Below are 26,578 nucleotides of genomic sequence, written 5' to 3'. Positions count from 1 at the left end.
GAACTGCTAAATTTGCAGAGGGTCATACTTAAAGGAATTTTTTACTCTGAAGTCACTCTTGCATGGCCTTAAAATAGTTGTCCAGTACATTGCTTCCATATCTAACTGAATATGAATGAAATATTACAGTTAACATAGACGACCACTTCTCAAGTCTTCTCAAAATTCCTTGGGCAAAAATATGCACACCACATAACAAAAGTCTCACTTTTTCATACTAACGACTGTCCAAAAGACCTAATATTACCTACGTGTGATGTCTGTCAACTGCTGCTAAGAGACTATCAACAGACTGCTTGTGTTACAAACTGCTTAAGCAGATGTGTGCAGATATTAACCCATATCTATATTGCTCTTGTTTTCTACAGTGAACTTCCATTTCCCTAAATTATGATTTAATAAAAATACAGTACTATAAAATGTCAGTCAGCTGAAATATGCAAGATATTGTAAACATATTTTTTGTATGTACAGCCATCCCCAAAATGTTGTGCTAAAAGATTGTTGAATGTAATTGTTTTCTAAAACACACAATGTTGTTTCATAATTTTCAACAGCTGTCACTATTTAACCACGGAAACTTAGAATATTCCTCCTCTGTTAATGAATAGATAGCATAGCCAGTATGATTTGTTACCATTCTATGAGAAATTAAAATCATTGACAGAAGTCAGCCTCATCATGAGATGCAGCTTTCCAGTCAATAATTTTGTCTTAGAATCTATATTACTTGCCCCTAAATGCTCAAATTTCTCTCAAACCAATTTTTTGCTAGAAAGTAGATCTAACCAAGGCTTGCATAAAGTAAACTTTTATAAAATCGTAAGGGGTGATGAAGATAACTATACTCTGATTACGAGAATATGAAGAAAATGGACAAAAATGATGCATGAATGATATCTGAATTCACATACTGAAATGTCCGCCTAATGGAGAAAGGAAACAAACCTAAATTCGTGATGGTGCTATGACAGGGGATCCGACAGGTATCATTCAATGAAGAAGATATGAGGCATTTGAGAATACTAGTGACTCTCCTAGTTTTACCTGCAGACTATCAAGAGAACATGACTTAATTGGGATATAATTTTAAATGTAACTTTGCTGGTTGTATGATGGTGTAACAGAATTAATGACATTTCAAGTAATTAAAAAAGAGAAATTCCAATCTGTAAGTGGAACTAAAAATTGTATTTGATCGCAATTTTTTTCCTTTGTTTTAAGACGGTTGATCTATGACATCAACAGGTGCCACTACAAAGGTAAAAAAAAAAATTCACATTTATCAATAAAAGCATTCTACAACTACATCGATACACCGCAAGCCACCGTATGGTGTGTGACGGAGGGTACCCTATACCACTACTTGTCATTTCCTTTCCTGTTCCCCTCGCAAACAGAGCGAGGGAAAAACGACCGCCTATATGCCTCCATATGAGCTCTGATTTCTCTTATCTTTTTAGTCCTTACGCACAATGTACGAGGGTGAGTCAAATGAAAACCTTAAATATCTTTTATTATGCAGAAGTGGTACAAAACTGTATCACTTTTCAACATAATCTCCCCCACGCTCAATGCAAGTCCTCCAACGGTTACAAAGCCCATAAATTCCTTTAGAAAAAAATTCTTTTGGTAGTCCGCGCAACCACTCATGCACCGCGTGGCGTACCTCTTCATCAGAACGAAACTTCTTTCCTCCCATTGCTTCTTTGAGTGGTCCAAACATGTGGTAATCACTTGGTGATGAGGAATGGCGCCATTCCTTGCTCGCTCTCTTCGTTTCCGGTTGGTGGAAGTGAACCCAGGTTTCGTCCCCAGTAACGATTCTTGCAAGAAAGCCATCACCTTCTCGTTCAAAGCGCCGAAGATGTTCTTCACAAGCATCAACACGTCGTTCTCTTACTTCATGAGTCAGCTGCCATCGCACCCATATTGCAGCACTTTGTGAAACTGGAGCACATCGTGCTCAATGTGGTGTCCTGACCCATGACTAATCTGTAAACAAGCTGCAATGTCATTCAGTGTCACTCGGCGGTTTTCTTTCATTACGGCTTCAACTGCTGCAATATTCTGTGGAGTCACAACTCGTTGTGCCTGACCAGGACGAGGAGCATCTTCCACTGAAGTCACCATTTGCGAACTTCCTACTCCATTCGTAGACTTGCTGCTGTGACAAACATGCATCACCGTACTGAACCTTGATTCGTCGCTGAATTTCAATAGGTTTCGCACCTGCACTACGCAAAAACCGAATAACAGAGCGCTGTTCTTCCCTGGTGCAAGTCGCAAGTGGGGCGGCCATCTTTATACTAATTCTGCGACGGTATGTGTGCATCTGCACGGTGCTGCCGCCTACAGGCCATCCTGCACGCTGTTTGTAGCAGGCTTACCAACTTACAGGATAACGGCGCGAAATTTCGATTTGTTATTACAAATTAAGGTTTTCATTTGACTCTTCCTCGTATGTACACTATGTGATCCAAAGTATGCGCACACCTGGCTGAAAATGACTTACATGATCGTGGCGCCCACCATCGGTAATGCTGAAATTCAATATGGTCCTGGCCTACCCTTAGTCTTGATGAGAGCTTCCACTCTCGCAGGGATACGTTCTATCAGATGCTGGAAGGCTTCTTGGAGAATGGCAGCCCATTCTTCACGGAGTGTTGCACTGAAGAGAGGAATCGATGTCGGTCGATGAGGCCTGTCACGAAGTCGGCGTTCCAAAACGTCACAAACGTGTTCTACATGTTTCAGGTCAGGACTCGGTGCAGGCCAGTCCGTTACAGGGATGTTATTGTCGTGTAACCACTCCGCCACAGGCTGTACATTATGGAGAGGTGCTCGATCGTGTTGAAAGATGCAATCGCCATCCTCGCATTGCCCTTCAACAGTGGGAAGCAAGAAGGTGCTTAAAACTTCAATGTAGGCCTGTGCTGTGTTAGTGCCACGCAAAACAACAAACATGAAAAACACGACCACACCATAACACCGCCTCTCAATTTTACTGTTGGCTCTACACACGCTGGCAGATGACGTTCACCGGACATTCGCCATACCCACATACTGCCATCGGATCGACACATTGTGTATCGCGATTCGACACTCCAAACAACGTTTTTCCACTGTTCAATCGTCCAACGTTTACACTCCTTACACTGAACGAGGTGTCGTTTGGCATTGACCGGCGTGATGTGTGGCCTTTATTAGTAACCGCTCGACCGTGAAATGCATGTTTTCTCACCTCCTGCCTAACTGTCATAGTACCTGCAGTGGCTCCTGATGCAGTTTGGAATTCCTGTGTGATGGTCTGAATAGATGTCTGCATATTACGCATTATGACCCTCTTCAGCTGTCGGCTGTTTCTGTCAGTCAACAGACGAGGTCGGCCTGTATGCTTTTGTGCTGCACGTGTCTCTTCAGGTTTCCACTTCACTATCACATCAGAAAGGGAATCTCGCGTACAGACGTATGACACAGATAACACCCAGTCACCTGTCTCACAATGTCAAATGACTACTGAGATCGCTGATATGGAGTAACGCAATAGGTGGCAGCACAATGCGCCTAATTTGAAAAACGTATGTTTTTGGGGGTGCCCGGATACTTTTGATCGCATAGTGTATGAGGTTAGCTTCAAATGCCGTTTCTCTAAATTTTCCCAACAGTGTTTTTCGCAAAGAATGTCGCCATCCCTCCAGGGATTTCCATTTGAGTTAACAAAGCATCTCCGAAACACATGTTGCTCAGACCCACTGGTAACAATCAAGCATTCCGCCTCTGAGTTGCTTCGATGTCTCCCATCAATCCGACGTGGTAAAGATCCCAAACACTCGAGCAGTACCCAAGAATAGGTCGCACCATCGTTCTACATTCAGTCTTATTTACAGGTGAACCACCCTTTCCTAACATTCTCCCAATAAACCAAAGTCAACCATTCGTCATCCCCACCACAGTTCTCACATGCACATTCCATCTCATACTGCTTTGTAACGTTACGCCCAGATATTCAAACGACTTAAGTGTGTCAAGCAAATCACTAGTAATACAGCATCTGAACATTACAGGTTTGTTCTTCCTACTCATCCGAATTGACTTACATTTTCCACATTTAATACTAGCTGCCACTCATCACACCAACTAGAAAGTTTGTCTAAGTTGTCTTGGATCTTCCTACAGTCACTCAACTTCGACCCATTACCATGCACCACAGCATCATAAGCAAACAACCGCAGATTGCTGTCCACCGTGCCCACTAAATCATTTACGTGTATGGAGAACAACAGCCGTCCTATGACACTTTCCTGGGACGTTCTTGACGATACCCTTGTCTATGATGAACGATTGTGACAGCATATACTACTATTGCTAATATCGTTAACAGACATGATCTGAGAAACAGTTAAATGTGAACAGATCTGTCTCTCTAAACTAGTAAACAAAACATAACAAACTTGTGGCTAAGATGGAACCATTAAATAAAACTGTGACAAAACACAGTTGACTTGTGTAGCCTCACCATCAGCAATATGTGCTTACACCTGCAGTGTAGGCAACTGAATAGGTTTGACTGCTAGATGCCACTTCCTGCATGTTCAGTTTTCAATTGTTTTTTACAAAAACGATTATACTGGTATTAAAATCTGCACAAGGGATTGTAGGATAAGGTAATAATACAATAAAAGTTGAGTTGGAACAATTCTACAAATTTTACGCAATGGGAGTCTACACTTCCATGTGATTATGTCAAACTTCATTAGTATATTAGTGTCTTTTGTACACTATATAACAGTTCAAACTCAAAACATCAACTCACGTGAAATACTGGTAGATCAATAGTTGAATGGTACATGCGGAGGAAACATGAATATGAAAATGAGTGGAACAAGCAATTTAGGGAGAAACTTCTTTATTTCTTTACAATAACTGTACGCTATGTAACCTAGTCTAAATGATACCAGATAAAGTGACTGATGCTCTTAGGAATTGGGAAGATGGGAGCAGGAAATTTTTGGAAACGAACATCAACTGATCGTCGAGGAATATGAAAGGGGCAAAAGGAACTATCGCAATCTTAAAACATAATAACAATTCAATTAAGATTTTTCTCTTTCTCAGATATATAAAAATTAATTTTAAAGATATAGGTCACAATCTTACTTTTTTATCAATAAAAATTTACTCGCATATTATGTGCAAGGGAATATTGCTAACATCTCTTTGGTAAAAATGAAAAATAAAATATTACACTTTGTTTTACTTATTATGAAAATAAGCAATAAATAATGTATACGTAGAGGCGTGTGTAAGAACCACTTGTCTTGCAGGCGCAACTGTATCTTGGGACAGACACTCTGACTAGGGATGTTAATTGCTTCAGTTTTTACTCAATGAAAGCCTAGTAAAAGTGTTTCTTTTGTCATTCCGCAACACTTCATGTATAACAGTTTTTACACTTAGCCTATTTTTGTTTGCTCAAATTAAAAACAAAAAAATGTTGATAATTGCACGAACTTGCATCTCCACCTGCAAGGACCTTCTCAGTATACGTTTAGGGGCCTTAATTTTAATGTTATAATGACTCAGAAACCATTGAGTACCTGCTATGTACTATAATAGTTCAAAAAATACATCCTTAGAGGACATAAGTTAGTACTTGCGGGCAGTAGACTGTGTCCTGGTTTCATTTAACATTACTACAAAATTTTTATAACATACGTTTCTTGTGGGAGGAAAACTGAAATTTATTGTTGATTCTCATTAATTTTTGCTCTTTCCTGTTGGAAGTAAGGTGATTACAATGGTTGCAGTTCTGTTATCACAATGAGCTCTACTGTCAAAATTTCTCAGTCCACAAATCAAACTAATTTCAAGAATTTTTCTTTGGTGTACTACCTCCTGGGCTGTTTACATGTACCGGATTGCGTTTTTTCCCTGAAGTACCTCATACTGTGTTTAAATGAGAAGCTGCTGAGCTAATGAAGGTGGCTATTCTTTTTTTTTCAGAAACATTTGCCTAGAGGTTCTTCCAGGTGGGATGCAAGTAGGCCTTAACGACACAATTAAGGATTACTGTTTGTGCAAGTGCGAGATTTGTGAGGAATATTTATATATTATATAAAAAAGAAACATTCGTTAATATGTACATATAATGATATGGAAAAGAGGATTATGATGATAAGGGATATGATAAATCAAGTCTTTGGCTGTTCTGTATACAAAAAATAAAAATCATCTAACTTTCCTTTTAATATTTATATATGTATAAGATGGTCGCATAATTTTACTTCCGGTTGTATATAGGTATAGCTTCGTGGCCGTAGTCTTCACATCGACAGTGTATCCCAGTGGTGTACTCCACAGACACAAAAGGTCGCAGTTCAGAGTGTAACTGTCGTGCAGTCACCAAAGGTCCTATGCCTCCACACTCCGAACACCGACATTGTGGTAGCAGTGGGACGTACGTACAGCACCAGGCGACTCTCTCTTCCTCTCGTGCTGACTAGTCGTCCAGTAGTCAGCAAGTGCCGAGACAGCCTTTTCTCGCGTTCGGTAGAAAGACCGCAGCAGATGAGATCAGTGGCGCAGTCCGGTAGCGCGTAGAGTACGGGGCACTGTGGCAAGTGGTGGGGGAGACTGGTACGAGACCGTCAGCGGTGACAGTGACGGTGATGTGGGTCCCCAGAAGCAGTGTGAGATCAGGGATCGGCCTCTGATGGACTAAGGCTCTGCAGTGTGAGGTCAGAGGCAGGGCTTCAGGCCCCGGTAGGCGGAAACCCCACCTGGCGCTGGTGAGAGGCTCAGACCAGACCGGCTGGGAGTTCCCCGCCTCAGCCCAGCAGGAGGTCCAGCCCCTGGGCCCTGGAGCAGGCGGCGCTGGCGCTGCCTGTGGGAGAGGCCGCGCTGGCGCCAGAGCTGGCCCTCGTGGCCGCCAGCGGCGACCGAGACTCGGAGTGGGCGCAGCTGGCGCGGCCCGCGGCCAGCAGGTGCGCCTGCAGCTGCAGCTGCGGAGGCTCACAGCCGCCCCCGCCGCCCCCGCAGCCTCCACTGCCGCCCCCACTGCCACTGCTGCTGCTGCTGCTGCAGCTGCTGCTGGTGCTGCCGGTTCCGCCGCAGCCACCGTACGGATAGTAGGGAGAGCCTGCTGTGGAAAGGACACACTGTCTCAGACACAGATACCTACTGGCTTGTTTTAGTATACGCTTAAGTTTATAACGAACTACAAACGGAAGCCTATGATGATGCAGTATAGAGGTGGGTTTCGCCTTTTGAAACACAGTTGTGATATTATTAGCACTGGAAATTATAAACGTATACTGTTTGTATGTCGTAGGTCTCAAGAAAATGAGAAAAATCACACTGAAATTTTCACGTTGATTTGCTGTTTGTACAAGGAACAACTCCCTGTAAACCTTGTAAGATTGTCTTTCCCTGAACATATTACCAGAACTGGAGGGGAACCGTGCTAATAAAGCCATAACAGTATGCTAGGAATGTGTTATTCAAGATGTCATTGTTAGGGTTGAGGTCAGGTGACATCAGATGCTGCACTAGAAGCTTGCACCCATCAGGTGGACAACTAGTCATCATAATAAATTTCACGTGTGACTCGGTTGTACATGCATTGGAGAACGTTAAAAGCTATCAAACTATTCGTTCGCAAATAAAGAGGACACTCATTGCAACCTTAATAGATGAGGAATTCTGATTCGTGTTGTCCCAAGGAATCATTCCCCAATCTGACTTTGGCCAAAAACCTCCCCTGTCTTAGAAAGTAATTTCTGCCGCCTCGTGTTTGCTACGACTGCATCTTTCCAACGACTTCCCAGAAACACGTCTTCCATTCTCGGAAAATCCAGCGGCCATGGCCTCAGCTCACCGCGACCTGCAGTTAGCAGAGGCCTCGTCTGGGGCCGTGGTTCCTCTATCCGACAGCTGCCGCTCTCGCCCTGGCTGGCTGATCTACTCACTGGCTACAGAGTTGGATCGAAGCGTCGGTTTTATCAACTTCACTTTCAAAACATTTCTGCCACAATATTGTTGCCTACAAATTTAACTATAGATCAATTCATGTGGCAATGAAAAGCTGTACTTGTTCAGGATTAAAGCCTATACGCCAACTCATATACAGGAGAACAGTGTTTTTAAAATACTTTGTCATCGTGTTATGTATGACAGTATTTTTTATCTTAAGTGACAAAACAGGAAAAGATATGTGCACACATTTCGGACTAGTGACTGCCTCATAACGGTGGTATTCAAGCACCTTACCCTACTACACCATAACGAAAAAAGAAGGACATTTTTAATACTGATGCTGAAGAGCTTAAGGGGGGGGGGGGGTAAGACGTCAAACGGGCCGATTTGGGGCAGGATAGGCACCACAGGATATTTTAAGTTCCACTGTCTATACTTTTACAAATAAATTCATAAAACTTTAACAGCATAACCAAGAAGGATTCAGGATTCATACTCATAGAAGTGGTAGCTCAAACACGTAACAAAACACATTTTTTTAAATGTGAAATTTCATTATTTTTTCACTTACTACTGGCTGCATTTGTTGCTATAGGTACACTTTTCTTCCTAAGTAAGAGAGATTCTTCGATGACTTTTGCACAGCATACAAACCATAGTTACAGGTGTATTAAACTCTAGAATTTATTTAATTTATGAATACATGAATGAACTGTTACATTTTAAACTTCATGTTTAGAAAACAATCAAGCTTTATAGTTAATTATCTCAATTTTTTCCACAGTTTTTTAATAGATTTGGAAAATTCTAGAGTTTCATACACCCGTAACTACTGTTTGTATGCTATGAAAAATTCATCGATGAATCTCTCTAACTTAGGAAGAAATATATCTATAGCAACAAATGTAGCCAGTAATAAGTGCAAAAATGATGAAATTTCACATGTAAAAAAAAGGTACTTTGCTACGTTTTTGAACTGCCACAGCGATGAGTGTGAGTCCTCACTCCTTCCTGGTCATGGTGACAAAGTTTTAGGAATTTATTTGTAAAAGTATAGACAGTAAAAATTAAAATGTCCTGTGGTGACTCTCCTGCTCCAAGTCGTCCCGTTGGACGTCCTACCCCTCTTAAAGTAACATAAATGTAGTAGTAATTATAACATAAAGCAAACACAGGCAGTTCGTTGGCCGACCGAACTCCAGCATCCACGTGAATTCATGCCGGAATTTTCATCCGACATGGATTCACTGAACAACGAGTAAAATAAAGCGAAGAAGTTTACGGGAAGAGAGGAAGTGTCTACAAAAATTCTGAGAAGCGTTGGAATATAGATTATAATGGCTACAGATGATATCAGTCATTTCAGGAAACGAAACTTTTGCCACAAAATGTTCGATCCAGCCCTAACACGACAAAAGTACCAAGAGATATAGATCGTTCAATACACGCGATTGCCTGTGCTGTGGTTGGAGTACGAGTAAATAAACGTGTAAGCGTCGCATTTCAGCTCCATAGGTTCTGTATTCAAATCTTATTCGGTCCAAGAATGTTTCTCTGTCATTTTTCTCTTCTTTCACCTTTGTATCGTATATGTAAAAATTATTATGGTTAAACGCAATTTGGAGTCCTCCTTGAGCTACAAGTACAGGTTTCCCTGTAACTGGCTGGGTAAGTGAACTGAAAGTTCGGAGGACGGCTAGGGGATGTCACTCCAATAGAATCATGCCTAACAAAGCACTGTGCGACGACTTTATGTCTCGGAAGGAGGTGAATGATGCCACTCTGAACAACTGTTCTGAATGTATTACAGGTGTGTCTACTGGTATTTTCGTTTTCATTATAAGACTAACGTAAACCTGAAATTTTCCCACGTTGTCTTATACCATGTGAGTCAACATTTCCGGACCTAAATTTTCTACCGTACCTGCAAGTGTGCATCATCTTCATCACGGAAACACCACGCATATTACCAGACCAGATGAAAAAAAGGAAGGCACATACAGTGAATGAGTCTCGTACGTGTGAAGAAGTTACCGTGAGAGAGAGAGAGTCGTGCTGGCAGAAAGGAGTGGTGCAGGCGAGAGTGCTGTGTGCGGAGTGCTGTGTGAGGCGCCGTCGACAAACTGAGAACCGCTGCCGCCGCTGCTGCCAGCGTGGAATACTCACTGTTTACTTACTGAGTAACCCGCCGGCGCCGTAGCCGTAGGAGCCGTACGTGGACGAGTACTGCGAGTATGGCGGCCCGTACGAGTAGTCGCTCACCGGGACGACGCCGGCGCCGCCGCCCGCGCCCACTGCCGGCACAAAACACACAGGCTTCCGTCAGGCGACACACGGGGACTGGGGCTCCGCGGGGCTGCGTTCTGGGACCTGCGCTACTTACTGCCCGCATCAACTAGCTCATTAAGCGCAGTTACCAGCAACTTGTTTATCCAAATCTTACATTACCCAACTATAATAAGGAAATTGGTACATAAAATAAAAAGACACTTTGTTTATTTACATGTTTTAAGCGCATAAATATACTATAAAATACTTTGCAAATTCGCTGTAATATTGTTAAATACACAAGATTATAACATATAACATTTCTAGTGTTCCCTCCAGGTGCAAGACTACATAAATTTTTGGGTGAACCCATTCTTGAGGAAGCAACATACAACTGCTTGTGGATGAAATATGGCGAACTCAGATCCACTTTACGGTGCGTAATACACTGCCACTGTGACTCACTGATCGTGAAGGAGAAAGCACGTTTAATTAGACACTGCAATCTCTTAAAGAGGTAATGAGTTACACGCAGCCTGCCTCTCACCAGTTATGGCGGTGAAGTGTGTATCTTACCCCTCAGAGAATTATTATTATTATTATTATTATTATTACTGTTATTATTAGACAGTAGACACTATGCGATCGGAGTTTTGTTGAGTTTCCTCCAGGTTTGCCACAGCTATGCTTACATGTCACGCCCTTCCTTCTTCATCGCACTTTACGGGTACTAGGCATTTGTTATTCCATTAAATAAATTTTTCCATATAGCGAGTCATATATTTACCACGAAGGGTGGAGATTGCTCCACGTGTTCCAGAGCTTTTTTGGAAAACACACACACACACACACACACACACACACACACTCAGTCTCCTCGATAACAGCACTTTCTCATTATTCTTTGAGCCATGATTCAAGCTTTCAATGTCGCTGATATTGCTATGCGTTACTTCCAAACACCACATATTTTCATTTGTCAAAACATACTCATTATATTTCAGTCCAACGCTTCTCAATAGGGTCACTGATAGCGTCTCACGTCACTGTATCTACAATGATTTGATGGACAACGACCAACTCGTTTCATTTCACTGCATTTAATTAAATGAATATATACATTCGTTGTGGCAGGGTAAGCCACGGATATTCATCAGATTAGTTCCCAATATGCTCCGATTCCCTGACACCCCGTGGGAGAACCTTTGGTTGCAGTGCAGTCCCCAAAAATCACAGGTGGAAATCTAAGTGACGACGAGAGTTGGCGTCAGGCCCCGAGCCCGCTGAGACAGCGTTACAGATTAGGTGACAGCTCGCGAAATGCAGAAATCCTCGTTTGAATCCCAATCGAGCACAAATTTTCAGCTGCCACGACGTACTGGAAGAGTCGACTGGGCAGGGAAGACGAGCACGGAGCTACGAGCAATATGACTGTGGGCAGTCACCCGCTGAGTGCGTGGAAGTGTGTGCCTTGCCTGCGGAGTAGTGCGCGAAGCCCGGCAGGACGGCAGCGTAGGGCAGCGGCGGGGGCGGCGCGTGGTGCGCGTGGGCGGCGGCGGCGGCGTGCGCGTGGGCGGCGCCGGCCGGCTGCAGCACCGTCAGGCCAGGCGACGCGGGCGGCGGGTCGGCGGGCAGCGACAGCGGCAGCCCGGGAGACGAACCCGCGCCCACCGGCTCGGAGCCCGCGCTCGCGCTCGCGCTGGAGCCGCCCCCGGGGCCCGGCGACGGGTACGAGCCCCCGCCTCCGCCTCCGCTCTCTGCGCCGCATAGCAGAGGACACACGGTGAGCGGCCGTCCGCCGTCCCAGCGCCCCGCCGCGCCGCTACCAGCCGCCGCCTCCCTAGCAGCCCTACAGCCCTCTACACGCCCGTGTTACACGACGAGACAACGAGTGATCCACTGTCTCCACCGTAGTTGGATACTGTATCTGACGTCTACTTTTGTGGTCTTCAGTCCGAAAAATGATTTGTTGCAACTGTGCACGCTTGTCTACGAGGCGCAAACTAAATTAATCATTCTCGCACAATTCAAGATGTGTCCTACCAACCTGTCCCTTATTTTTATTATAGTTGTGTCATAAAGCTGTTTTCTGTCCTCTTCATTAGTTAACCAATATATTCATCGAATCTTCTTAAATTCATATTTGTTTTTGTTTACTATTGCCAATACAAAAATTATATCCTCCTTACTTTCCCGTCCTCATTCATCTTTTGCCCAAATATCAAAACTGGTGCGCTACTTGCAATGTATGTTTGGAGCATGCAATCAGTCAGCATCACCCGAATTAAGTCGACTACGTGTCATTATCCTTCTCTTACATTTGTTGATGCACATACTTGAACCTGTTTCCAAGAGACTATACATTCCGTTCAAACTGATCCCTCAATTCCTTCGCCTCTGACAGACCTGAGGTATCAGCAGCAGACCAAAATTTTTATTTCTTCTCCCTGATCTATAATTCATTTTCCAATTTCTTCCTTAATATTTTTACTGCTCGCACGATGTCCATATTGAATAACGTGGGATAGGCTAGAAACCTGTCTCATCCTCTTCTCAATGACTGCCTCCCTTTCACGTTATTCGACTCATAAGTGCAGCCTGCTTTCACTCCCTGTATGCACGAATGTGTGAATACTGGTTAGTTTACACGAAGGGTGTACTACCAACAGCCTGCACGAAAAGAAAGAGAGAGGTGGGAAGGGGGGAGGAAGAGAGAAAAAATTGAGAGCCACAGCCAATGCTTTAGAAATAAGCCCTTGAAAGCCCATGAATCGATAACACCTTTTCCTTATGGCTGTGATGGCAATTTGGTAGCTGCGCAACACTGCACTTACTTGGAAATCAATGAACAGCACTATTCCTCCAGGATTAGCAACAGATACAGCGAAGTGACAAGAGACGAAGAGCTTCTTTTTCTGTTTTCTTCTCCTCCAAGTTCTCCACACATACAGAAGTAAAAGGATGTGGCGCCAAGAAGGATTTACTGACAGTGACTAACGTGAAAGCTTACCACAAAGGAGAAGAAGTTGAATAAAAATTATAGGACAACGACCAATTTTTCAAAAAATATTTTACCGCACCTTTGTAATTTACATAAGATTAATGTTGGAAGCATTGGTAAGGTCCAAGAGGAAACACGATTCGGCACTGCCAATTTTGTCGTCGACTACGTCACGTCAGGTCTTCGCTGTTTTCGGCGGAGTTCATAATGCTAAAGTTTTCTGGTGAGCATGAAGATACTGATTTACTGATTACACTGTATGGAGGTTGCGATGAATTTGTAAATGTTTAAGAAACTATCACCTCGTTGACACACACGATATCCTTTCTATTGAAATATATGTGACAGCCAGTAAGGAGATACAGTATGCTTATCACAATTTGATGCCACATTTTAAATATAACTCAAACAAATAAATAGTGCAGTCATGGAAGAACAAGTATCTGACAAAAAGTATCTACTGCGAGCGATGAACTTATCGTAAAGTTATTCTACGAAAGAAATCGTAGAATATTTATATGAGACCCCTTCACAAAATCGGAAAAATAAAAGTTAATCCCATCCCATATGAGTAAGATTAGTGGCACTAGTGATGATACTCAGAACTATTCGAAAGTGTCGAATGAAATTAATTAAGTAATCTATGCCGAAATACCCAGAGACAGCTTTTAAAACATTAAAGTAAGCAGATGAATAAGCGTTCACTAGTGACTACAAGTATCAATGAAGAACGTGTGGCACACAGAAGGGGAAACATATGATTTTGAGAGATATTGTACTTGAAACGTAAGACTTGAGTTCGTGAGTCTTCCTTACAACAGCTGCACTTAAAGCACCGAGATCGTTTTTTGCTTATGCTTTTACATTTACAACTTTACACCTGAGATCAATAAGGCAGAAAATCTGTAAGCAATCGACCAGTATTTAATACCACAAATGCATTTTGTTTGCTCGGGATGAGAGTCCATAGCAATATTTAATTAAAGCCAAGCATGCAATATCTACCGAGGTACGCACGGCCATGCTGAGGGAAAATAAAAAATTACATGCAGGGCACTGGTTTAATAAGAAGAATAGATCAAGTATATGTAAAGAGAAATTTAAGCGATAGTTTCCTGACGTGGGTTATCGACTCGTACTGAGATAACCTATGATGCCCACAAAACAAATGCGGCTAATATCAGTGCCCATAGTTAGTCTGTATGCTGCACCACAATGTATTAAAGCTACTCGTAACGTCAGGTTTTAAAGCAATGACTGAGTTTCTGTCCAGATGGTTATCAGTCGGACTCTAGAGAAACTTAACCTGCGGCGCAGTCGGGTTGTGACTAAGCGTTAATTGCAATGGCGGCTGGTAGCGGACGGCACAAGGCATACACACACACACAATAACACAAAGAACAAGTAACACAAAAAACACAAGCACTGGCAGGATACACAAGCCTGCGAAAAGTACTACAAAACAAATCTGTTAATTCACATAGATCATTAACAAATAGGTAAATGTATCAGTTTTATTTTACTTACTTGTTGCACTGGTCAGCTGTTTCGTCCGAAGCTTCTGAAGATAAGGTGTGAATATGTGAAGGACGAACATGAGTGTTATACCCTATCCGACAACTGTGGAATCTCGAAGAGAGTAATTTTGTTTCTTGGTATAAAAGGGAAGGATAACTGGAGAGGAAACACAAAAGGAATAAAAAAAATGCACAACGTGTGAGAAGTGACAAACTGTTCTACAGTGTGATGGTGTTGCTTTACCCTACTCCTCCAGAACAGTGGACTGAAGCTTTCGACAGTAAAATCATTCAATATGACAATCGTTAATAATAAAAAGCGTGGTCAAGACATGAGAAAAGTTGTTAAAGTGCTTTACTGTTGTAAAGCAACTGGCCTCCTACAGCCGAGATTATTTCGTATCATATTTTCAGGAATCGATTATCTATACCACTTAACGACTGATAACAGCAATGCTCCAAGTGTTTATTTAAAAAACATTCAGAAATACTCGGTACGTAATACTTTCCTGTTGATTTAATAAAGAGACTTCTGCACACATAATTTGCGGAAAACTGTTCTCCTGCACTTGTCCTCGAGTATCGATATGGGCGACCTCGAAGCGCGCGGAGTTGGAATGAGAGGGAAAGTAAAGAGTCACTGCAGGATATTCGTTTACAGTTTTAATGACATGAAGGAAGCAAGAGCACGTAAATAACAAATCGAAGAACAGAAATCGTCACTCCACTGTATTTTTGTTTTTGGAGGAGAAAACAGTGCCTTAGTTACATTTAGTATTCGGTATTTCAGTGCTTCCCTCACTGGTTTCATGTGAGAAGTAGGAAGCACTTCACAAAAGTCTGCAACAAGACAGAGTTTACTATCCCAGATGACGCAAGAACCAAAGGAAAGCCTACATTACTAACCAGAAGAAAGTTCATGTGAATCCATTACCTTATCACAGCAGGTCTAAAGGCGGATAAATCATGGCAAAGTTGAAAGCATTTCTGAAACGGCATACTGTTGGGAATTCAACCCTACGTTTTCAAAATTGTTTTCGTCACATCTGAGTTTACATTCCGTAGCTGCATATTATTGAACGTTACACGACTGCATTTTGAATATTCGAAATATTACTAAATTGCAAGCGAAACATCAACACCTATTTATGTTCATGTTACCAGTAAAAAGCCACTCTGAATATCTCTTCTGTGTTACTGCGGTCTTCTGTCCGAAGGCGGTTTGATGCAGTTCTCCACGCCAGTCTGTTCAATACGAGTCTCCTACATAACCACTGCAAGATACATCCAATTCAAGCAGCTCAGTGTAGCCAAGCCTTGGTGTCACTCTACAGTTTTCACACCCATTCTTCCCTACATCGCAAAATTAACTACTACGCGATGACACAAATGTGTCTTTTCGAGAAATACTACTGAGAACATTTAGACAACCGGCATTTGAATCTGATTGCCGAACGATTCACTGCCGCCAACATACATTGCACTTAAGAGCCACGAAGATAAGATACGGGAAATTGGGCTAATACGGAGGCATATAGACGATCGCTTTCTCTCCGTCTGTTTGCGAGTAGAACAGGAAAGGAAATGCCTAATAATAGTACAGGGTACCCTCCGCCACGCACCGTACGGTGGCTTGCGGAGTATCTATGTAGCTGTAGATGCAGAGACTCAGTCAACCAACCTCTTCAGAAGTTCTTTTAGTCGTGTTGTACCTTAAGCTTTTTTCTCCCCAATAAGATGCAATGCAAGTTGGTTAGTTATTCGAGCTACGCATCTAATTTTCAGCGTTCTTCTGGAACACCAAATTCCAAAAGCTTCTAGTCTCCTCTTCCCTGCGTTGCTTATCGTCAAATATTTTGCTGGCCACTACTGTTAAGATTCCCAAATCGTAATCTATCTTACTCAGTATCGCCTCATTTTATTCGACTATACTGCATTACCCTTGTTTTAATTTTCTTGGTGTTCACCTTATTGTCTCTTATCAAGACATTACCCATTCCGTGCAACTGATCTTCCAAGTCCTTTGCCATCTCTCACAGACTTACAATGTCATCAGCTCGCCTCAGATTTCTTACTTCTTCTCTCTGAACTTTAATTCCCTTTCAAGATTTCTTCTTGGTTCCTTTCATCCCTTGCTCGATTTACATACTTTTTTAACATGGGAAATATGCTACAATCCTGTCTCACTTCCTCTCATGTCCTTCGGCTCTTATAGCTGCAGTCTGGTATCTGTACAAGTTGAAGATAATCTTTCGCTCCTACTCTTTAACGCCAATAACTTCAGAATCTGAAAAAATGTGTTCTGATCAGAATTGTTGACAACTTTTTCTAAATCTGCAAATACAACAAAAAATAAAAGAATCAAACCGTCGGCGTGGACTAGGCAAATCACTCGCGACAGGCAGGCTAATAGATACAGCGGCGCGGAGGTGAGCCGATGCGAACGCGCCTTCAAAAAAAGCCCCCGGGAGGGATGACAGCGCCGGATTGGTTTTCCGTGTTTTAATTCAGTTACGGAGCGCGAATGCGAGCGGAATAGAATTAGGCCGGACGACGGCGGCCAATCGCGGCGCCGCTGAATTTTTCAGCAGACAAACAATTTTTCGAGTGCGTTCTGGCCGTTCTCCGCGCGCGCTGCTCTTCGGGAAACTCCAGTTAGGCGATAAATAATGGAATTACTTAACGAGCAGGCACAAAGGGAACAGGGCAGCACATGAAACATGCACAGATCAAAAGGAATAAAAGTGCTGAATATTTCAGGCGGAGGACCGGGCATATGGAACGGCAATTGTTGGCCGCTTAACAAAACATGGCGGCCGAGCCGTGTATCTGCGAAACCGAATAAATCTGGCCGCCGGCGACTACATATATATCTGGCAGGAAATACGGGCGCGCGTATATATATCATGCAAATACGGCGCGCGCGAGAGAGAGAGAGGCTGGAAAACGCGGCGAGTGGCGGCTGGAGGGGGTGAATTTACATGCGACGGCGAATGGCGGCTTTTTGAGGCGGCGTGTGGGGCGGGTTATGGACGTGGCCGGCCACATATTGGGGCGGAGATGGACGGCGGCTCGGCGGACGTCCGGCGCGCTGCCGGCAGGAAGAAGGCGCACAATGCGGCCGTCCGCCCCGGCCGGCTCTGGCGAGCGCTGCCGCCGCTCGCTGCCCGCCGCCGCCCGTTTTAATTCGTGCCACGCGCGGTTGCCTGCCACCCAGGGGCCCGCGCGTACGCGGGTACCAAAGCCGATCCACTTTCGGCTCTGTTACTGGAACATACGAGGCTGGCTCTCCTTACTGTACACGTAAACAAATGGTTTTTAAGGGAATGTGGGTCAGCTGTCTTCTGACTTGTTTGATGAGGCCTGACACGGTTTACTCTCCTGTGATAATTTCTTTATTTCAACGGAGCACACAAACCAAGGTCTTCACTTATTTGTAGTATATATTCAATTTTTCACTTCCCTTGCAATTTTTGCCATCAACGACTGCCTCTAACAACACAAATATTTCCAGGGGTTTTTAAACATGTCCTGCCACCCAGCCTTTGATTTTAGAGTAGGCTTATTGTCAAAAATTTCCATATTAAAAAAAAAAAATTATGGCCTACACTCGGTTTTCTAGCAAAGTTCGCTTGGAGAGGATCGCTCTCTTTGCTTGTGATACTTTGCTTCTTATGTCCTTCTTGTTTCGTCCGTCACGCGTAATTTTGCAATCGCCATACCTTTCACAGGGGATACTAACGTCTTCTACGAATCTTGTCACTGATAGCCTTTAAATTGACTTTTAATTCCACTTCTGAATCCTTTCTCTGAACTCTTAATTGCTTCTTCGACATACAGTTTCGGCAGCACAGCAGAAAGACTGCTTCTCTGCCTCTGCATCTCTGCCTTAAGCTGTTTTTAACCTGAATGCCTTTTCTCTTAATCTTCCATTCTTACTAATCGTTCTTAATGTCCTTTACGACGCGACAAATACTTCAACAGTAATGGAAGCACTTAGTCAATTTTTTCAGACTTCTCGTAAAGGTATAGAGAATATACCTAATGTACCAAAATATTCTTTATCGCAACTACGGTCGGAAAGCAATTTGTTCTTTTGAGACTCATACACCCCACTGAGTTACAACGTTGGAACGCAGGAAGTCAACGTTGGTATATGAGGTAATCGTCCTACAGTAGGCCAGTAACTGCTCATCGAATTCTGCTTTGTCCATTATTGTGATTTTGTAATGTGAAATAATAAAACAATATGAGGCTAGATTGTTGTTGATGGAGTCGTGGCTGACTCACCTGTTTGGTGGGCGGCAAGTGCCGCGCCTGGTTGGTGTACACTAGATGTTGCTACTGGCAGGCGAACTCACCTTGCTGGTACGGAGACATGGAGGGGTCGAGCACGGCGCTGGGGCACAGCTTCATCTCCTGCATCGTGATGGGCGCCAGCGGAGTGAGCGAGCCGCCTGTCGCACACACAACACGCCGGGTGCACAACTACAGCCAGACAGACAGCTACCAGCACAGCTCGTGCGCGACGCCCGCGCAGTGCACGCGCCACAGGCCTACCGGCTACCTGCCACCTACAGCCGTCTTCCTCTTGTTCTCTTCCCGCAGCGCCTATGCCACTCAGGTACACGATCCGATTCGACTTCGATCGACAGCTGCCGTACTTATGCCCTGCTCACAACGTAGTATGTCCTCCTTAACCTGTGTCAGCAAGCCTTTATAAGACGCGTCAGGTGTAAGGGTGCCCCAACCTGTCATTTGTGTATACTTTTTCCGGACAAGCAGCTTTCAACGTCTGTAAGATATTTATAATCTCGTTTCATTCACACATATAGTGACCAGACCCTCATGATGAAATACCAAGGCGTTTTCGGGATTTAATTAATCACCGAGAGAAAGACATCACCATTGTTACCTTAAATGAGATTCTGTTTTCTTTTGCCAGAATAGCACATCTGTGTGGGAAAAATTCATTAGGTATGACAGGAAATTGGGTAGTAAAATAAAACTGACCCTGAGTATCTTTATGCCGTAGCTGTGGTCCGTCGAATGGCTGCCTCCCGGGAGTTTTCTGCGCTCTCCACGGAAACTGGCGCTCCTGAAGCAAGCGATACGTGATGTTTATGCCACTTTCAAAGTTGAAGTGGCGCAAACTTACAGACGGCGCACCATTGGAGGCAGCACATCAGCAGCATAAAGATACACATAATCATTGTAGTTTTACTTCGTAATTTCTCGTCAGACCTGAATTTGTTTCATACAGATATATTAGTCTGAGGGGAAGAAAGCCCACGATGGTCCGATTTGGAAAAAACAGATTTCATTAATGTGGCTTGGTGATTTATCAAGTTGTGTAAGCGTGCTGGTTTCTGTCTCGTTGTCCATGGTCACCATAAACCTAGGTGAGGTGACATTACAGATATCTGTAAAGAGTCCAAAATGGGGTTGTAGCGAAAACATTCGGCGCTTCTCTTTGTGTGAGCAACCGAAGACCTGGGTGACGCAATCCGGCGTATCCTCGCATACTGGCGATTCGCGTCTGGTGATTTACGCGAACTAGGGGAAGACTGCTCGGCCAGACGTGACGTGAACTCGAACGCCTACGGCCTGCATTAGAGACGCTTCGCTCACTTTACTGCAGCGCTCGATAGCGATTTGAAGCCACACTCTCAAACGTAAATTGGACGGCATTCTTTCACGACTGTGTTTGAACGAGTAGTCGACATCGAGATAATTACAGCTGGAACACTGTGCTCTAGCGAACAAGGATAGACATTTACCCCCAGTACACAAGACCTGGCTGCCGGACCGTAACGTGAACTCTGAAAGCCTAGTACCTTCCTTAACGACCGAGCCCTTTTACCGGATGAAAAATGTTCTAAATGTTTCAGCAACAAAACGAAGAGCTCGTACGAGCGTCGCAGCACGCTAGATTTTCAGTGTAATGATTGCGATTAATGTTTTCAAAAATAATGTCGCTTTGAAGTCTCCAACACCTCCATGATAGGTACCAGTGCTGTTCCCGTGGGAACAAACGGTGTGAGCCGCTTTAATGACGTCACACAAACTGCCTGCTCGGTTTTCCGAGAGCTCCGCATAACGCGTTAATCTGTTCGTGGTTCATCTCCAAGTTTAATAAGCGGGCGCTGAGACCTTCACGTGGCTCATAGTAGCTCCAAACAAATGCATCAAAAAAGACCTAGATATTATGGCGACAAGGACAAAGGCAATGCACACAGAAATTGCGCATCTATGTTTCTTTTCTTGTGTACATTTCGTTGCAGTAGTTTCGTACTCTCAGTCAAGAGCGCTGATATACAGATACAGCCATGGCGCATTTCGTCATGCGTTATCAGCAAAAAATTGTCTGAGGAAATAGCCATCGACTTGTTTGTATGGCATTAAGATTCAAAAATAGAAGCTAAATCAGGTAAATTCTTCGATAAATATGTCAACGTCTCATAAACTCTGTGATGCACTGCGTGGGCGTCGAATAAAAAGTAAACAAATCAAATATAGTAAAATAATTATGCATTCCAAAAACAAAACTATTGCATCAGTCAGACAAAAAAAAATGCCACCATGCTTACATGCAACATTTCTAATCATTCATTCGCATCTATACTAAGGTGCACTAAACAGAAGTTACCACAAAGTTTACAAATAAATTTACAAATCAGCTATGATAAACTACGTTAAACAGAATGCATGAGTAACTAAATGTATAATGTACTTAGGTAGGAGTTTGAGCGATAAGCCGAACAGTCGGTCCAGTTACGTAATACCATTGCAACTTTACAGGGTTCTTAAGGAGACACAGCAGGGAATGAAAATTGTTCTCTACATACGTATGAAAAAGTATTTGGGAATAACGTTGGTCAGTGACATAGTACGCTGAAGTAAAACACTCGTTTTCACCTAGGAAAGGTTACCTCTTGGTATGGAATGGCAGGTAGGCAGTTTGCGCTTACAAGGGGAAAGTACGGTTTCGCCTGGCGGCCATTACGTGAACAGCTATTACTGCAAAAGTACAGAATGTTCCGCTCTTTATGTGTAGTAGAACTCGTAAATGTGACATGATGTATTCTTTGACAATTACTCTGTGTCTACAACAGAGACGAGGCTGGGATGGTACACACACAGGGCAAATGTACTAGACGAACGATAAACAAGATAGAAACCGCTGAAAGTGAATTAATCTAAACATTTGGTTTACGTGTGCTTATTCAACTTCAAAATTCTTAATTCGTGCAGCAACACAAATCGCTGCGGCGTAGGCATACCTGTATTACTAAACAACTAACATGCTTCATGCTTCATCGGCCTCAGTTGTGAGTTGCCTATGAAACGGCTTCCAAGGGCAACAAATATTTGATAATCGATATTTCAGGGTAATTACTGCCGGAATTACAATTCAAAATGCTGCCATAGTCCATTCACTGAGGGGAATAACGTTATGTTAAAGGTTTCACATAATAAGTATTACGGTGAGATATTGTGTGTATATTGTGAAGTAGCATTGCTCGCGCCCCGCAAACTACTCGGTTTTATATTCAGTCAGTATCTGAGGATTGCAGAACTCAGCGACTTCCAGGAAATTTTACATATAATCTCAAACTTTTACCACAGCTTTTGCCACCGGCCGGAGTGGGCGTGCGGTTCTAGGCGCTACAGTCTGGAGCCGAGCGACCGCTACGGTCGCAGGTTCGAATCCTGCCTCGGGCATGGATGTGTGTGATGTCCTTAGGTTAGTTAGGTTTAATTAGTTCTAAGTTCTAGGCGACTGATGACCTCAGAAGTTAAGTCGCATAGTGCTCTGAGCCATTTGAACCACAGCTTTTGCCGCTGACAGTTCTCACAAAATGATGAAAGGAACAAAGTTTATCGCTTTCCGCTGTTCACACAGTAAAACTACAGCATCAGGCTTCTTTACTACTATCTCTGTTCGTGACAGATTTTGAAGGTAGTATTCACATGTACCAATGAAGGTACCTGCATAATTGTATCGTTGTACGACGCACAATTTGGGTCATACGACGTCATACACACTGAGATGCGTGAAAAACTAGCTTTTGCTTAAAAGGGAGCACAAGTTACCCAAATGGTACTTATCCTGTGTTTGATAATGAGAGTACTTAGCGACTCCCAACGAACGTAATAGATAGTTTCAAACCTTTTTTTTTAACTTTGCTCGCTTAGACGCATGTATTAATTCATATTTGTGAAATAATCATAAATTTGAAGCTCTTTTATACATGGGAATTCAATTCCCTGCATAGTAGAGGATTTACTGGTATAACAGGACAGTGTGCTCATTTTGATGACCATGTTAGTCCTCTGAAGCTACTAGACGCTATTAATTTTGCCTTCCCCGCACCGAATAACGCCGCGCATCTACATGGGAACTTGGAAAGGTGTGCATGTAGACTACCTTACCTAAACCGTCTGTTTGTAACATGCGCGTTGTCGAAAAATAGCACAGAAGATCTGCACACCAACTGTCAACTCTTACGACAATTAGTAAGATATCATTTATCAAGTTTTCTCGATGCGCCTGACAGGACGTAAATTTTCGAATATCGGGCGATAGTAATTATCCTATTTTAATGCACGACGTTTCCGTTTGGGTGATGTCCAAACAGAATGCGCTTCAACGAGTATTGTTCACAGAATCTGACGGAGATAGCTATGTCAGGAAGCTAAGGGTTGACGAGGAGGCCATCAAAGTTGGGGCATATATTTGCATAACGTAAATACGTTGAAAGGAATCGACCGTCTCGTTTTCAAAGGGACCACCCCGCTATTCGTCTCAATCGAATTAGGGAAAGTTCTGAATCCCAAACCTGAGTGGACCGGTGGGGATGCAATCCTGTCTCTTCGACGTCTGAGTCCAGTGCGTTAACCACTCGCTGTCCGTCGTTAAAATATTTGCGTAAAATAGGAATACCGAACCAGTGTGGACAGCTGAAATGGTACTTTCCGATGGTGAGATGGTGAGAGAGTTTTGGAAGTCTCAGTCAGGGCAAACTGACATCGTTAATTAGTGACGAAGACCTCAAGCCAAGCCGTCCGTGGACCGTGCACAGGTCAGGTAGTTTCAGTACCAGCAGGTCACTGGCCCCTGCTGAGACTGATGTCAACGCCTGACAGAGCAGGCTGGACGCCCGGACGTGTACTCACCGAGCGGGGAGGGCGTGTAGACGGGCGCCTGCTGCGTCATGGAGGCGATGCCGTCGTACAGGTCGGCCGCCGAGGCGGACGACGTCGCGACAGCCGCCGCCGCCGCCGCGGCCGCCGCCGCAGCCGCCGCGGCGAAGCCCTGGCTGCCCTGGCCGCCCCCCGCGCCGCCTCCGCCGCCCCCACCGTCGTAGTAGGGCGACCCCGCGCTGCTGCCCAGTTCCGACAGCAGCTTGTGCTCGTCCTTGATGCTCCACTTGCCCGGCCACAGCTGCGGATGGTCAGACCGTCACGCACTGTCCGCTCGCACACGAGAAACACTACACGGCCGCAGTGCGTGTCCGCTAAAGCGGTGCAGCACCAGCCACCGTATTCACTAACAAGTATCCCCGAAGGTAAAATCTTCCGCGTGATCGAGCCTCGTCATACTGCTCGTCAACTCCCTCTCCAGATTCGGCCTCTCGATATCTCCGCTGGGACCTTCCTCAGGGGTCTTCTAGTGTCCAAACAATCAGTCACCCAGGTACACGAGATCCAGAATGTACTTCTAATCACCTGGAAGATTTTACCTTCAACGGCCACTGCAGATTTATATCAAGTATCCTCTCCAATATGCAACATTTCCTCAAACTATTATTCACCAACCAGAACCAATAAGTCAGCCTGGACGACAAGTATTCACAAGAATTATTAACAGCGCTGGCTGTTAATGTGGGCATAAAGATATTTCACAAATGAGTTCCATAAGAGGAGGAATATTTACTGCATAATTAACAGTCGTAACTTTCAATATCTGCTCTTTCGTTGACGACAAAGTCATACCGTATTTAAGAAACGACAAGTGTTTCACCAATTTACTGTAAGAATACCGTGTTCAAACTTTTTCCCGCGATGTACTTCGTCAAACTAACCATTTTCAGATGGTCTTGATGTGACTTAGCGCGAACCATGGTCTACAGACGAACCATCTGACAGTGCCCATGGACCACGGCTAAAGATCATTTAATGGAGTACGTGATGCACCCTCGCTGGCAACCTTGCACAAAACGTTCTATCGCAAAAGTACTGCCGGATTCAAGAAAGTAGGAACGATCTTTTTTGAAATTCGACAGCTCATGAAAAGAGCTGTACTGTCATAAATACCTTGTGAATGTCTGTCCTTTCACCTTTCCCAAACGTGGTCAATAAATGTCACGACATAACTTTCAAAATTAGCGTAAGAGTGTAGGTTTATCCAGTCCATCTCTCTTTACCCGATTTTTGCACTCCATGCTCTACATTACCAACCAATATCTTCGTGTCGTTTTTCCGGATTATATTTGCGCAAAGATCCACAGCAATACTGATGAGGCACTCCGCTTTTGATGGGCTTCCTGATACTATTAAATACGGAACATCTCATTGCAAAGTTCTGTCAGCATCTCAGCAGACTGGTATATTCCTATGAATAACACAGCAAACATTTGGCCCTTTTATGTACAGCCTATTGCCGAACAAGGGCCTTCGTCAGTTGAATCATTTAGGAAACTAGATATTGAGTGATTAATTGCTCAAAAATCAGCTATCAGATAGAGCGGATAGCTCTGTAAAATTGTTCGATCACCAAGAAATGAGTTACACTGTAAAAAAACGCCAGATGTCATTGACAATACATTTGTATTTTTTGTCACGTAGACGTTCACATTACATGACTGTAGGACACAGACAACGTTGTGAGTGTTTTTCTTTTATTTCAAGATATATGCTGACCTACTTTAACTGAGTATAGGGGGTGCTGGAATCTTACACACCGTTACATGTTGACCGTCTCACACTTCTGTATGGATAATGAAGTACTAGTAACAGAAGGATGTAACGTATTTTCGTGTGAGGTTGCTCGACAATGAAATAAATGTTTGTTTCAAACGGAAACGGAACTCAATAGAAAAAAATTACTTGTTTCTAAAAATTTAACGCGGCTATCGGGCACGGCGTAATATTGACTGTTGTGACATATTCGTGAAACATCCTGCAGCGAACTTTCGAAGTTGTAGAAGGGTAACGAAAGCATTACTGTCGACAGTGATAATGGCGCCACTATATAATTCCGTATTTTGGAAGAATTTGTTGGCTAAGCTGACATATATACAAAATCGATTATGAGTACTACTGTGATAAAGTAATACCTACGAGATTACCTAGAACATATATCGAAAGAAACCTGCTGGCTCAATCAGGGCCGTTGCGTTACGTATGTTACTGAAAATTACGGAAAAGAATCATTAGAAGAAAGAAGACGTTGCCTCTCGTGGAATCCTCCAGAGTAAATGTAGAAGGCAATTGTCGGCTGCAGATTTTAACACATAATTTACTGCCTGAAACATTTACATCTCGTAATAAATATAAGGCAGAGATTATATGGGCGCTGTTGAGTTCTCGGGTGCAGAGGAGCGCAGCAGTGTCTTCTTATAAATGCGGGAGGTCCAAAAGGTGATGACGTCAAGACAGACAAGCAGAATTCCCTATCAATATGACGTACTCGTCTGATGGCTGAATAACTACAAAAAAACACTTCGGACGAACTGTTTTACTTGATTTTATCCCAATTAAAGTGATACAGGAACACTCGGGAACCTTTTTGGTATTGCGTCTAGGAATA

General features: G+C 43.5%; 1 protein-coding gene across 1 annotated transcript in view; it reads right to left on the bottom strand.

Moving 5' to 3' along the window:
* Nucleotides 1–4,898: 4,898 nt before the first annotated feature.
* Nucleotides 4,899–26,578, bottom strand: part of LOC126240604 (paired box protein Pax-5) — a 790,874-nt gene continuing 769,194 nt past the window's right edge. Inside the window, 6 exon segments of the mRNA XM_049947937.1 lie at nt 4,899–7,144; nt 10,155–10,271; nt 19,125–19,220; nt 23,944–24,035; nt 24,037–24,071; nt 24,074–24,211. Of these exon segments, the coding sequence (XP_049803894.1) occupies nt 6,831–7,144; nt 10,155–10,271; nt 19,125–19,220; nt 23,944–24,035; nt 24,037–24,071; nt 24,074–24,211 (792 nt within the window). The 3' untranslated portion in view covers nt 4,899–6,830.

Source organism: Schistocerca nitens, chromosome 1 (genome assembly GCF_023898315.1).
Source record: "Schistocerca nitens isolate TAMUIC-IGC-003100 chromosome 1, iqSchNite1.1, whole genome shotgun sequence".
Lineage (NCBI taxonomy): Eukaryota > Metazoa > Arthropoda > Insecta > Orthoptera > Acrididae > Schistocerca > Schistocerca nitens.
The sequence above is the reverse complement of the archived record's forward strand: the minus strand, read 5'-3'. Positions and strand labels throughout refer to the sequence as shown.